Below are 15089 nucleotides of genomic sequence, written 5' to 3'. Positions count from 1 at the left end.
GGGGCCAGAGGAGAGGAACATGAATGGTCAGAGGTCTAGAAAGGAAGATTTTGAGAGAAAGAGCAGGCAAGTGGTCTTCAGTTTGGTCTTTAGTTTAAAGAGAAACATAAGCAAGGTTTGTGTCTTTAAGGAACAGGAAGAAGTTAATAGAAACACTTGAGCTGTTTGCTGTGCCTGTGGTGGATAGAACAAGAAGTAATAGACTAAGTTGCAGACAGTCATTTTTAGATTAAATATTATGGAACACTTCCTGATGGTCAGGATATGTAGGGATGGAATGGATTGCTGTGGAAAAATACAGAAAACCCTTTGCTGAAGGTCCTGCGACTGCTGTCCTGCATGGCACATCTATGCCTGGCTGCAGCTGCGGGAAGGAAATAAGCTTGTCTTTTCTGTACATAAGAGGGACTTCAAAGGTATTTCAAACTGTCCTAACTGATTCTTCCTGGAGTTCTGTTTGTGAAGAAGAGTAGGTAGTCTCTATCACACAAGCCCTGTAAGTGCAGAAATTGTGGGAATAAAGCATACTAATTTGAATAACAAATTAATTACAGGCTTTACAGCCTGTTATGGGAAAGAGACACTGGTGGGGATGATTACACATACATGATTTTATTCTGTGGCCATGCATATTGGCCACTTCTCAAACACAGGCCTGACCAACCATCTGTTACCATTAACCAGGTTCTCTGACCTTCTCAGTGTTGCCCTGGGGAACCTGGTCCTGGTTTTTAGAAGTGGCAGCACTGCTGCTGCACCATTTCTCTTGGTATGATTCTCTGAACAGCTGTGGATGGGGTTGCATTAAGGGCTTGGTGGTCAGTTTGTCTGGCCAGTACATCCCTTGCCAGGCACTCCTTGCAAAATGTCCCTGCAGTGTGGGAGAACAGCTGGAAAGCATCTGGATATGGCACTGGGTTATAGGGGCAAATAGCAGTTATCCAGGGCAGAACTGCAATTCCTGTGATCTCTGCTTCTGCAGATGAAATAGTATTTGAAGGACTTCTTAAAAATGCTTACTTAAAACAGCATGTCTTAGAGCCTAAGATATTTAAAATCCATGCAAATAATGTCTCATAGAAAAGTTGTATTCTAATAATGCACAGATGCTTCCAAGTCTTTAAAGTCCAGCCACTGAATTAGTGGTAGTTGTTGGCAGAGAGCCTGGAACTAGGGTTTGCCAAAGAGCTAAACCAGTTTTGATGTTGGTAGCCTACAGGTGCAGAGAGATAAATCATAAAGCTTAAAAAGCAGGTACTCTGCTTTACTTACTCAGTGCATAAATAGCTGTGAGGGGAGAGGTTTAAATTTGTCACTTCTAATTCTTGGAGGGCAACATGTCTAGAACAAGCAGTTTAGTTGGCTAATTCATTTACTAATCTTTTTTGAAAAGGTAGTTTTAATACTAAATGCTTGCTGTATTTGAGTAAAAAGCAGCAGTAAAAATGTACTTTTGTTCATTTTAACAAAGTTCTGGGATCCACCTGATGCAGTTTGGATTAAGACCTGGATAAGTACATTTTAATAGAAACTATCTTACCCCATTTTTAATATAGGGGTATTATTAATATAGGAAAAGAAATTTAATCATATGGTAAATAGTGTAATTGTGTCAACATGCATACATGGAGGTTAACCTCCTGATTAACAGTTAATATCAAAATGATTGAAATAACTATATTATTTGCAAATCACTGTGGTGTAGGAGTTGATGAGCATCAGCTTTAGGAAAATGAACTATAAAAAGGAAAATTGAGATTAAGACTAAGGTGTTTTTTCTTTCTTCCAATTTAAAATCATTCTGTTCTCCTTGGGAAAGAATAATTCCCCCCTTTCCCTGTTAAACTGTTTTCTTACTTGGTTTGCAGTCCTGCCCTCCTCCCTGTACCCACATCAAGATTTCATATGGCAAATCTGCAGCACAAAACCTAATTTTAATTGCTCTTCATACCAGCTCAATTTCAGTTTCTATTCTTCTATCCCTGTATTCAAGTTCAGTTACTCTCATGTTGCTGCTTCATCCTTTGTTAACAAACTTGCTATTTCCCTGCTCGTATCTCAGCACTGACTTGCCAGGGGCTTGAGAATTCATCAGAACCTAAAGGGGAAAAACATTTGTTGAAGGAAAAGAAGAAGGCAAGGGTTATCTTGTGTATGTTAATCCACAAGGCCTGTAAAAACTGGTTGTAGTGTATATTTGAATATTCTGTGGAGTAAATGTAGCTACAAAGGCTGTCTCTCCATTGAGTCTCTTGTAACTATGTTGAATGTTGACAGTGCCAAGCTCCCACTCCCTGGGGTTAATAAAAATAAATCTCCACAGAAATGTAAAACTGATGTTATATACCTGTTTATTCAAACACTTAATCATAACTCCATTCATCTCTAGGGTTCAAAAAGAAGTAAAATGGAGGGTGATAAACCCGAGCTGGGTAATGCTGGTTTTGATGGGATGAGCGAAGATGAACTGCTAGCAGCTGTCTTAGAGATTAGCAAAAGGGAAGCTTCTCTGTCTCTGAGCCATGATGAAGATAAGCCCACAAGCAGCCCAGACACTGGTTTTGGAGATGATGAAATTCAGGAATTGCCAGAAAACCTGGAATCTATGGAGATGGAGAAACCCAAAACGGTATTAGACTCAGGTAAGGCAGAGTAACCATCTTAACTGGACTCTAGCAGGCTAAAGCAGGTTACTGATAACATCAGGTTGGTAATGGCTGGTGGTAGGAACTACATGCAAGTGCACTGGTGAAACTGCCTGACTCCCTCAAGAGTTTTAGGAACTTAAACTTTATAATTTCCTTGTGTATAAAGCATCTAATTCATCGAACTGTGAAAATGTATTTTCTGGTAAGTCTGTCACCTCCATGATTCAAAGTTAATTTCCATTTTTTTTCCTCTCTTGATTAACACATGCTTCCACAGGTTCCTGTGCCAGACAATTCAATTTCCTAATATTTGGCCTTGTTTAGAACTGACTCTTCCATAAGCAGAAAGTATTTTCATTTCTGTAGCTGTTGTAGCAGCACAGTAGCAGTGTTCACGTGGCTGGTGTGCAAGAGGGCTGCATAAGACTAGAATGCTTTCATAAATGCAGCTATTTTGTCACTAGTTACTAAAGAATTTAACTATATCTCTGTAGTTTTTTCTAAAGCTTTTTCTATGAGAGTAGACCTGTAAGCTTAAGAGACTCAAGTGATTTATGGCCTCTGACAGAGACACGTGATTGAGTACAAGGAGGAGGCTGTGTGATCTCAGTGCGGGGAAGTTGAGTCTTCCTTTAGCCAGCTGAAGGAAATAGAAGTGGTTTATCATTTATTGTGAGCCACCTGCTTTTGGTCAGGTTTTTAATTCCACTAGCATGGAAGAAGAGACCAACAATATGCTCATGTCCTCTAAGAGCCAGGAGGTTAATTTAAAAACAGAATACCCCACTGTTACCAAAAATGACGCTTGTTTCAATGGACAACTCTTGACAGCCTTGATGGTGGAAGGCAGTGTGTAAGAATAATATTTTATGTGACCTGTGTGGTTTGTGCCCTCCTTTTTATACAGTAGTGTTGCTTGTGGTGGTGTGAGAGGGAGCTGTGATAGAGTGCAGCCACATAAACTTGTTTCTCTCCATGTTTTCTTTGGAAAGTACAGTGTAAAATATTTGAAGGCTCTTTTGTGACTCTTAAGCAAAAAGTATGTGTTTAATATAAGTTCTGTATTTCTTCTTACACTGGAAGTTTTCAAAGGTCATGTAATAAATTCTGTTTTGTTTTTCATCTTAAAAGGATTAGACAGATGGATTATGGTTCTGGTGGTCTTGTGTTTAAGGGTTCCCAGATACTGAGACTGCCTTGTTTTATCCTTGTTAATAACTATTCAGCAGATACTGAAGTCTGCACAGGACAAAACCGTGAAGTTTCACATGCTGCTGCCTGTCAGCTGTTGGAGCAGGTCCTGACACTTTCTCAGTTGCAAGCAAGAATCAAATTGTCCTGCAACTGCAGGAGTCTATGCAGTGGTTGAATGAAGGTTCATTCCAGATGTTTCATAAAGCACTTCTGCCATAGTGTTTACTTCAAAGGTGAACTAAAAAGTTATAGTCCTCATGCACATTTAAAGCTGTACGTAGTGTTCACAAGATTGAGGCTCTTACCTGAAGCAGAAGGTGGCACATTTCAACAGTACCTGAGCTTGTGCTTTTTTCCATCTTGCATATGGTTTGGCTTTAATTGTGGCTTCATCTGTAGTACTCTGAGGTATAATATGCAATGCAAATTTTTATAGTCCATGGTTTCTTATAGAGAAATTCATGTGTCAGCTTCACGGCTGCAGAAACCTAGTGGTGTGTGGCTTCTGTAGTTAAACTTGCTGTTTCTGAGGGAACATAAAAGGCTAAGAAGAGAACAGGTTCAGGTATTAATCAAATGGTTCATTGTGCTCCAGTTAAAATGAGTATAAGACTGCGCTTTGGAACTTTTTCCATTTGACTCTTGTGTGGGTGTTTTATGGTGGGTGAGCTCCCTGTCAGTAGATGTCACTATGCTGCAAGGATTGTGGTGATTTAAAGAGGACTTCGCTGGTAACAGACAGAAGACCCAGGAAAGTATAAACTGTACTTTGTGATTCCTCAGGTCCTGCCAATTTCACTGAGATAACTAAAGATTTTGATGAGAATAAGGAAAACAAAACTCCAGAAGGCTCCCAAGGGGAGGTTGACTGGCTGCAGCAGTACGATATGGAGAGAGAGAGGGAAGAACAAGAACTTCAGCAGGCACTGGCTCAAAGCCTTCAAGAGCAAGTAAGAAAAATAGTTTGCTTCCTTAAGTTATCTTCCCCAACGTTGGAAACCTAAAAGCTAAAGGAAAACCTTGCATTCAGGCAGTAGCTGCAAAGGGATTCTTCTGGGTTTTTTGAGATAACTAGATGGAAAAAGGTTTGGGTTTCTTCTAGCTCCAGTGTCAGTAGAGTGATGACACTCGATACATCTGGGCACATTTTGTATGTGCTTTGAAAACTGTTCATCACATCACAGACCCATAGATTTCTCAAAGCTCCTCACGTGCTTTTGTTACACTGGTTTGTCGCATTTTATTAAAAACTATGATAACCTGAACTAAACTCTTCCTCTCTGTCATCAAGAAGCCAGCCCACCTTTAACTTCCCTGGCAGTTGCTTCTTGCAGTGTGTCCTGTCAAGACTCAGTGAAAGAGGCAGGTTTCAAAGCCAAGGCTAAGAATGGCCATGTCAGGTCAGGTTGAAGATGTGTCTATCCTAGCTGTCTCTGGTGCTAGCGAGTAGGGGATGCTTAGTGAAGAATATAGGAACTGAGCATTTATGTGATCCTTCCCTGTCAGTAAAGTGGAAAAAGGATCCCAAGTAATTTAGTCTAAAATAAGTCCTTTAAAGTAGGCTTGGAAAGAATGGGGTTCTTGAGTTGTGTGCTGTCTGTATTCCACTTGAATTGCAAGACCTGTAACTGATTTCTGCAAGTTTAACCAAGCTGCTGAGAATAAAGCAAGCACTTAGCCAGGTCTTTCTTTAAATAGGTGCCCTTGTCTGCTCTCTATTAATACCAAAGCTGTCATGGTTTTCCTTATGAGATCTGATGTTTCCATGGCTCTTGGATTTTTCTCTCCCATTACTCATGAGGTGCTGGTTGGTATGTTCCATGCCAGATGTAGCTTTGATTCAGCAGTGCCGACTAGTTTAACAAAGATTCCCAAATCCTTTAGAAATAGCGAGATAAAAGGCCTCATGCTAATAATGTAAAACTGCCCTTTGAGTGTGTTTCTGCTACAGTTCTGAAGCAAAAATCTGCTATTCTAATGATTTGGGCATGGAAATGTGGTAGCTGTGGTTATCTTGATTTGAAATACATAGCTGGGGTGCTGCATTCAGGTGTGCAGAAAGCACTCAAACCCTGAATTAAGAAGCCAGCTCATTAAATATTGTCTGGCTTGCTGTAGCTCTGGGCTTTCAAGAGTGGTGGGAGGAACAGGGGCAGAATATTATCCAAACATTGGAAGTGTTGGTTGAATTGAGGTTTCTTTGCTACTTAGTCATGGTAATATTTTTAATACCTGGTTGTTTAGTGGTGTCTTTTTGCATCCTGCCTTTGTGGATTACACCTGTTACATAGAACCACTGCCTCTATTTTCAAATGGCTTAAAAATAACAAAATCTGTCAGGATTTAATGACCATGTCCTCAGCTGGCTTTGGTCAGAAGTAGACTAAATTTTGCTGAAGTGTGAGGAGCTTTGTGTGTAAGTGACAGCTTTCCTGAGCAAAGGGTTGCAAATTCATTCAGATGCTTTTCAAATTAATGATCCAGGGAAAGCATTCGGTGTTAGTGGAGGCTCGCTCTGCTGCATACCAAACTTCAGGAGCTTTGACAAGCCTTAATGAAGGTTTGTCCCAGGTTCTGTTGCACGGGAACATTGGACTCTCGCTGGTTGCAAACATTCCTTCACGTGGAACCTTTAATTTACAATGTCAAGTTTGTTGTAGAAACCAGAGCAGCACAGTTTCAATGGAAAAAGAGCACCACAAGAATTTTAAACAGTGAAATGTCTCAATGAGCTAAGTTTTGTTCTCTCCCCATTAGGAGGCACGAGAACAGAAAGAGGATGATGACCTCAAACGAGCCACGGAATTAAGTCTACAAGGTGAAACTTATTTAAGTTCTTCCAGTATGTTGCTTTTGAGAGGAAATTGTTATGTGTGTATGAGTTCAGCTCCTGACTGTCAGTAAGACAGCTGGGATTCATGTTCTTTTGGTGTGTGCTTTGTTGTGTTTGGCTGCACTCAAGGTCAGTTTTTCTTGTTCTTGGTTGTGAAAGCAAATGCCAGGAAAAACTTAATCTGAAAAATTACTTACTTCAGTCTCTTGAGTTTATACTTAGATATAGAGATATCTAGAGAGGTATGTGTAATATATTATATGAACCACATATAATATACAATAATGCATAATATTAACTTAGAGAAAGCACAATGGATCTTGAAACTTTGCATTCCCTGCAAAAGCCAGCCTGCTCCTGGCCCTAGTCAGAACATAAGGATTGTTACTTGCATTGGTATTTTAGTGCTGATTAATGAATGCCCTGGCCTTGCTTGGGAAAATGAATCAGTGCTGTATCTGTCAGATAGAGGATGGGAGGGAGACAGACCTCACTGCAAGGTATAGCTGTTGGGGGTGAAGAAAAGGACCCAAAACATACTATCTATCTCCTCCAAATCCAGACAGTGCTGTAGGCCTCCTCAGGCACTGTTCAACGTTTGTGTGAGGCTGGCATGCGAGTGATTTCATACAATCTGGCAGAGCAAAGCATAACCGAGAGAAAATTCCTGCTCCAAAGAGGGAGAGGGAGGGATAATAAAGTATTGTGTTAAGATACTTGTGGTTGCTCAGGGCCTTTTAAAGGCCCTCAGTTGTTACTGGATGAACCTGTGTCAGCTTCTGAAGGGGAGTAAGTTGAATGCTGTTTAGGCATCCCTCACCCTGAGCTCTGGCAGACTGAGTGACCAGTCCCTGTTGGGTTTTCCCTGATTCATATCCAGGAAGAATTCAAGGCTAGAAATTCTTCGTCCCCTTGATTTGCAGTTGCTTGACCTAAACACAAGCATTTCCTTGCTACTGTCTTGTTTGTAAGGCATCAGGAAGCAGTTGTTCAAGGAGATGAATTTAGTCTCGAATGCAGAGCTGGTAGCATTTGTCTTAGGAGGGATCCCATGGATGCTGTAACCAAAGAACCAGCAGTCATCCTGGCACCACTGGTGAAGTGGCATTTAGCAATGCCTGTGGCAGGTGTTTCATGCAGAGACCTACCAAAGTGGCTGTGTTTCTAGGCTGTAGTCTACCTTACAGCCCAGATAAGTGTGGAAAGCAGCAGTAAAGGATTCCCAGTTAAGCAAGGGAGTCATCTATAAACTTCCCAAGATTATACTAATCCAGTGACTGATGATTTAACAGGACAAAACATCTCCATCACAGCTAGTGTGATAGTCTCTTAAAAACAGAGCAGAAAAAATTCCTAAGCAATGTCCTGTTAATCTCAACTTCTCATCCACCCGGGACTCCATAGCTTTAATTTAGCTGGCGAAAGCATAGCTACTTCTCCTAATGAGTACTGTACAAAATCTTAAATTAGTTGGGTAGCTGCAGAACCCCGGGAAGTTTGGAACAGCGTGTACAGGGAGCAGTGGTGCCTTCCGGCTCTTTACAGAAAGCTGCGTGCATTTTGCTCAGCCAAGCAAACTGGAAGTTCCTGTGGTTAGCAGCCTTCTTACCATGGAAAACAATGAAAAGATGCCTGCTGCCAGCAGTCACATTTTGAAGCCAGTTTTAATTCAAAAATGCACTTTGTTAATGCAACTTATAGTTAAAACTGTAATTCATAGCTTCTTGTTGCAGGAACTCACAGTTCACTGACCAGACTGGCTGTCCTTCTTTTGCTGTCTGTCCTGTCAGCAGCCCACTGGTGCTCCAGAGCCAGTTGGGTGTTAACTACTCTTTTATCAGCCAGCTGTCATTGCCATAGTGCCCTTTTGGAAAAGTATGAGGGAGATGGTGCTAAAATTAATTCCAAGATACTTAACTGTTGCTCTGACAAGTTGGAAAAGGGAAAGAGCTTTTATTTGGAAATTCCAGTATCCCCTGTTTTCTTTGAAAATTAAGCTTGAAATTTTATTACGCCTATTTAGGTGGGTAGATAGACCTCAGCCTGTTGTGAATTCCTGTGTGGTCCACAGCTTCTCACGCAGTTATCATTGTTTCCTTGCTATCTAGAGTTTAACAGCTCTCTCCTGGACAGCGTTGGCTCTGATGAAGACTCTGGGAATGAGGATGTTCTTGACATGGAGTATTCAGAAGCTGAAGCAGAAGAGCTGAAAAGAAATGCTGAGGTGTGATCCATGATTTCAAAAGCCAAATAAGAAATATAGCTATTCTTTATAGTATTGAAGGTAGTTTTACAGAGCAGGTGTAGAGGCTAGAAAGGTCTTTATATTCAGAAGTGAAAACATGGAAAATTTTCTATCTGTAAGTCTTACTGTGTTACTTTAATTACAAAAAAAACCCAACCAAAACCAAAGCAAACAAAACTCAAAAAAAAAAAACCCAAAAAAACAGACAGCTGCAGAGACCTTCTGAGTTTCTCTAAGAAACTCTTAAAGAGTATTGTTAGTGAACTCTGTAAGTAACATTTCCTGGTCAAGAGAGGATTAAAAAATAAATTGTCAAAAGCCAGTGAATAGATAGAGCATGTTTCCTGCATTTGAAGAGGGTGTTGTCCACTGACATTACAGGTGCAGAACAAAAGAATTTGGGCTACATATCCAGTATTAGCTGTAGAATTTGTGTACCATTATCAATGGCGTGTCTTTGATATTTCAGAAGTAAGCATGGTGTTCCTTTTTGGCTTTTCTGTTTATTTGCTGGATTAATTCTGACATCAGTGGAAGTTGGTCAGGAAATGGTTGTTTAGAAAACTTTGCAGTGTAGAGCTCATGTCAGCATCTGTTCTGAGGTCAGAAAGGCTCCTTCACTGGCTTTCTGATAGATTAAATAGACATTTCCCACTTCTGGAAGGACTCCTTGTTTGGTGTGAACCAGGGTGTCTGTTTCTGTAATCCTTCATTGGGTTGCAGCTTTGAATACAGTAGCCAAAAGTTGATATCACAGGTATAAATCATCTTGTCCATAAGCTATGTGGAGAAAAAAAGAATGCCTGAAAGCTTTAATTGTACTTATTTTCCCCCCAGACAGGAGAGCTTCCTCACTCCTATCGTCTCATCAGCATCGTCAGCCATATTGGAAGCACATCATCTTCAGGTAAAAGATGCCACATTTTATTCTTCATCTCTTACCTAGCTTGAAAAATCTGTAATACAGAATTACCATAGCAGAATTATTTATAGGGAAGAATTCAGGCAGCAAAGCAAGTCTTCTGTCATGACTTGCTGATGGGGGAGCAGGTTGGGAATGTCATGGTGTGTAACTATGGCATGTAGGAAATGTACAGCTTATGGGCTGCGTAGAACTGCTTGTGCTTGTTACCAGCTGATTGAGGGACTGGGATCTTAAGGGTCTTTTAGCCTTTAAATCTGACATAGGTGGCTGGACTGGGGTACATAGCTACCCAGCTCCCTGGTCAAAGTGCAGCATGGAAAGGTGTGCAGAGAAGTTGTGGCAGCTGCCCCATTCCCAGAAGTGTTCAAAGCCAGGTTGGATAGGGCTCTGGGCAACCTGGAGTAGTGGAAGGTGTCCCTGCCCATGGCAGGCAGTTTGGAACAGGATGACCTCTGAGGTCCCTTCCAACCCAAACCATTCTGTGATTCTCTGTTGTTAAGGTCATTATATCAGTGATGTCTATGATATCAAGAAGCAGTCCTGGTTCACCTACAACGACCTGGAAGTGTCTAGAACTCTAGAGACCACTGTTCAGTGTGACAGAGACCGAAGTGGATACATCTTCTTCTACATGCACAAGTAGGTGTCTTGGGGAATTCTGGTGCTAGAAATTACCTACTGATTGTGAAGAGAAGTGGGCTTCTCTTCTTCCTCTGGTCCTCTGCTGGGATGAAAAATACCTCCAGAATGACAAAATTGAAGTGCTCTTAGTTCAGAGGTGTGGGACTGTACGTCAGTAATACATAGTGTTTTAACAAATACGTTAAATTGTATTTTAAGAATGAGATTCAGTGTCTCAGTGCATGTGTTGCACCAGGAATCATAATAGAGCTTGGGTTTTTTCCTTAAGTGCTGTGATATTTGTAAATGCCCTTACCCCTGCTCCTAACAGTTGTGTTATTGCAGCCACGGTCACCTCAGGACACAGACAAAATGAGGTTTGTAGGTAGAAATCATGTATTTTCAGGCCACGGAACTGAAGAAGGTTTGTCCCCTCTCTTCTGTCTTTACTAGTGCTTGGAGATGTCAGATAAGACGTCTCTCTTTGCCAGGATCTGTGACACTTGAGTTTGTGGAGCAAATCCAGTTGCTGGTTCCCTCAGGGCTGTCTTACGTAGTGGTTTGTCATTGTACAAAAGTTTCACTGTTGGTCTTTCCTTCTGTTCTAGGGATATCTTCGATGAGTTACTAGAAACGGAAAAGAATGCACAGCCACTTAGCATGGAAGTAGGAAGATCAGTTCGTCAGCCTCTGTGAAGAATAAAACACCTTGTTCCTCCTGAGGAGCAAGGAAGATTCTGAACTTGTGCCAGACATGCAGGAGTAACAAACAGCTCAGGGCCAAAACATGAGACAAAAGGTAGAAATATGGGACGCTTGGTTTGTTGAACCATCTGTGCAAGTCCTGGGCCTGAACTACGTGTTTAAACCTTGACATCCAGAGAGATCCTCCTGTGGTGAAATTTTTAATGTTTCTCAAATAATTTTGTCAGCATGGAGCCTTAAAGAGTTGTAACAAGTCACAAGACTACAGCTGCTCATAAACTGGTTTAAAAAACAGTGCAAAAAGAGACTCGACTTTAAAAGCCCATTCACATGTGAGGCGTGAGTGGCGAAGATTTACATATCACTCGGCGCTTTTTTTTCTTTTCTCCAAGAGCAATTTAAGCAATAGACTGTAACCTGGCGTGTGTTGTGTTAGTAATATTCACTGGAAAGCCAGATCACTGAGCAGGCTCTTGCCAGTCATCTGGCTAACAGGCATTTTGGAATCACTCAAGCTGATGCGTTGTGACATTCATGGGTTTGTAAGCGCTCCGCTATTTACATGCGGTTCCAGGAAACAAACTGTCGGTGCTGTGGAATGTATTGATACCTGGTGGCAGCTCTGTTGTTTTTTTACACCATTCACTGTCATCCTCATTTAGGCATGAGATTATATATGTGATTTCTTTTGTTTTACAAGTTCTGTTATTTGATTGCATTTTCTCCATGAGGTTGTTGCATCAGTGCCGTTTGGAGAGGCGAGGTTTCTCATTGGGTGTGCCGTGTTTCACACTGGAGTTGTGTTGCTTAGGGCTGCTCTGATGTGACTCTGGGATAGCTGAGTACGTGGAGCAAACAGAGCAGTGGCAGGAGGTGAGCACAGCCTCTTTGCATATTCTGGGGGGCAAAGAGCGTTCTGGCGTTACCCTTCCTGTGCAGCACCTGGCACTTGAACTGCTCTGTGATTGAACTGTGGTCTTGCCATGGTCTTACGTCACCCCAGGGTAAGAGGCTCTGCACTGCAGCCGTGCCTCCATTCTTCTCTCTGAGGAGTGCAGAGTGCTCAAACTGTGAAACTAAACCAGGTGGAAAGCTTTCAGAAGGCCCTTGTTCAGCATTAACAGAACATGGTTAGGAAGAAGTGATGCTTTCTGCTGGGTTTAGAAGCATGATGCTCCTTTTATAGCTTGTTTCAGCAGTGGGGGGAGAGGCCTATTAAGTTCATTTTTTTTCAGCACCTTTGCACTAATTAGCAGGGGCAGATGTTTCCTTTCACTGACATTTCTTCATTTCAGAGAAGTTGTTGCTGTAAGCAGAGTAGTTGCTCTTGTTTTGGCCTCTAGTTCTGATTTTTGCAGCCTGAGTTTTAGAGGTGAAAGACTTCCTTAAGGAAAAAAAAAGAAGAAAATCACCTTTTTTGCCGTTGCGATAGTTTCTGAGTTTTTTAAACTATCATTAGGAGTTTCTCAGGAATAAATCGGCTGCAGCAAAGCAGACAAAACCATCGATTTAAGAGACAGCAGGCACCTTTCACGGGCACTTCCACACTAGAGCTTATCCTGGCAGGCTGGCAGGGCGCTGCCTCAGGGACCTCTTCCCACATGTGTGTGCAGCAGCAAGCGACAGCGAGTGATGGCGTTGGTGTCCTCCCCACCCTGAACACTTGGGGAACCCTGGTGGGGTGAAGACTGACCTCCCTCCCACTTCCCAGGTTGGGACAAGCACAGGGGCCCTGGTCACGGTGGCATCTTCCTGGTCTCTGAGCCAGGAGCAAAGGTTTGGTTGTAGACTTGCCAGAGTGTTTATCTGGTGAGATGCAGCCCAAGGGGGGTGTGTGTGTTAATTTATTACAAAGCATTATACTTTTCTATTGTCAATACTAATTTTGGTCGAATTCTGGGCAGTGGGAAGAGGTGGTGACGTGGGAGTTGTCCTTTGAACTGATTGCCCTGCGAATGTGATGGACTGCTCCGTCCAGAGGGCAAACCTGTTTTCCCCAAGCACATCCTATGCTTGTGCTGTAAATAACTGGTATTCCTGTAGTATCAGAAGTCAGCTCTGCTTTTTTGGGTGGCAAGGTTGTTTTTACAAGGTGCTGCACTCCAGTTAATTTATAATAAAAGCAAACATGGCCTGATTTTTCAGTGCAGTAACTTTTGTTTAAAACCAGTTTTGTTTGGATCAAGGTGCAAAAGCTGATGCTTGAAACCAGTGTTCCTTGTTTTATGAAAAGTTCTTGCTTGTTATTCTAGTTATTAAGAATTTGCAGACATATACTGTAATTTAAGCTTTTTTGTTTGGCATACAGCAGTTCAATTGCACCTTCACCTGGGCAGGAGTGTCCACAGAGTCCCTTCCTTGCAGAAGCCAGTTTTTTCCCTGCCCAAGAGCGGTGGGGAGGATGATCGGTGTGTAATCCTCAAAAGATGTGCTGCCCATCAGTTGTGTCATTCCCACTGCTCACACTGTTGCAGCAGAAAGGTCAGTAAGGTTGGCCCTTCCATGTGGGATACCTGTCCTTGGGTATAGGTAGGTGAAGCTTAGTTGTGGGCCCTGAACATGTACTAGCTCTTCCTCAGTTAAACATTTACCCACTTCTCAATCAACCTAGCTTAGTACAAGTGTGATTCAGCCCAGAAACTCAAGGAACTCCCATCCCTCTGTTCCTCTCGTCCCTCTGTTGTCTGACTGCAATAATTTGCTCTTGATTTACACCCCTAATCTGAGAGGGGCAGAGCTTTTGTGTCAATGAACTGGAGCTTGTGTGCGGGTCCCTGGGGAGCCCTGGCCAGCGGGGCTGCACAAAGAGCCTTTGCAAAGCAAGGACTGGTTTCCCAACCAGAGCAGCAGAGTGGGACTGACGGGAGGAGAGAGCGGAGCTCTGCAACACCTGTGGCCTCGGCCTGCTCTTCCCGCCCCCCCCCCCCGCCCAGTGCAGCACAGATAAGATCTGCCCGCGCATCTTCCTGCCCTTCTGCAGCCGAGGAAGAGCTGATCGCCAGCTCAGGGCTTCCTGCTGCGCTTCACCCTGGCACGAGGCACGCGGGGAATGTCGTGCTCCGGGGAGGGGGCTGGGAAAAACTCATCTGCTTTGTTTTTAATGGAGCTAATTATCCCTGTAATCGCCCGCCAAAGAGAGAAAAAGGGGTGCAGGACCCCTGGCAGCTGCTGTCCATGTGGTTTTGCTGCCAGACTCCAGCCTTCCCTGCCGCTGACTTCTGCCTGCACCCTGACTTTCTGGTTCTTTACACTGTTGATGTGGAGCAGTGTTTTCTCTGTGTTTTAGCAGACCTGTTCCTCTCTCTTCTTTATAATTTTTGCTCTTGGGTTCCCCCTGCCCGTTTTTAAATGATGTGTAGATAGATTTTTGTGAAATTAAAACCTCTTTATTAACCCTCTATTGATTTGGAATCTTATTTCTGCTGGCTCTCGATGGGCACTACACCTTCGCCTCCCCTTTTGCATTGGGACTTTGCTCGGTTGCCTGGGAACATCCTGTGTGTGTTCAGTGCCCCTCAGCACACGTCCATCCTGGCTCCCCTGACAGAGATATGTCCCCATGGGCAACACCCCAGTGCCTCTCAGCATCCCTGTAGAGCCCAAGTAGAAGGGAGATGCCCTCCTCCCCTCCTGGGTCAAGGACAAGTGCTCCCTGGTGTGTGTCCCCACAGACACACTGTCCCCTCATTTACCTTTGGTACCACACGTATTTACTGCAGTTCAGGTGATAAGGGAGGGAGTGGCTCCAGCTGTATACTGGACCTTTAGCCTGGAGCTGCAGGTGCCGGGATGGGAGAGTCCTGGCTCCCTGAGCATGCCCAGCCTGTGCCTCACCTCTGAGCACAGCAAGGACAAAAGAAGGCCTCAGGGGAAAGGAGTTGAGGGTCCTTCCCTGTGCTGCTGGTGCCCAGTCAAGAC

The 15089-nt window shown here is 43.0% G+C and overlaps 1 protein-coding gene across 1 annotated transcript in view; it reads left to right on the top strand.

Moving 5' to 3' along the window:
- Window positions 1–14571, top strand: part of USP37 (ubiquitin specific peptidase 37) — a 35690-nt gene extending 21119 nt beyond the window's left edge. Inside the window, exons 18-24 of the mRNA XM_039555170.1 lie at window positions 2390–2642; window positions 4626–4792; window positions 6600–6660; window positions 8784–8899; window positions 9758–9827; window positions 10346–10484; window positions 11075–14571. Coding sequence (XP_039411104.1) covers window positions 2390–2642; window positions 4626–4792; window positions 6600–6660; window positions 8784–8899; window positions 9758–9827; window positions 10346–10484; window positions 11075–11162 — 894 coding nt within the window. The 3' untranslated portion in view covers window positions 11163–14571. The remainder of the gene's footprint in view (window positions 1–2389; window positions 2643–4625; window positions 4793–6599; window positions 6661–8783; window positions 8900–9757; window positions 9828–10345; window positions 10485–11074) is intronic.
- The last annotated feature ends 518 nt before the right edge of the window (window positions 14572–15089 follow it).

Source organism: Corvus cornix, chromosome 7 (assembly GCF_000738735.6).
Source record: "Corvus cornix cornix isolate S_Up_H32 chromosome 7, ASM73873v5, whole genome shotgun sequence".
NCBI lineage: Eukaryota > Metazoa > Chordata > Aves > Passeriformes > Corvidae > Corvus > Corvus cornix.
The sequence above is the reverse complement of the archived record's forward strand: the minus strand, read 5'-3'. Positions and strand labels throughout refer to the sequence as shown.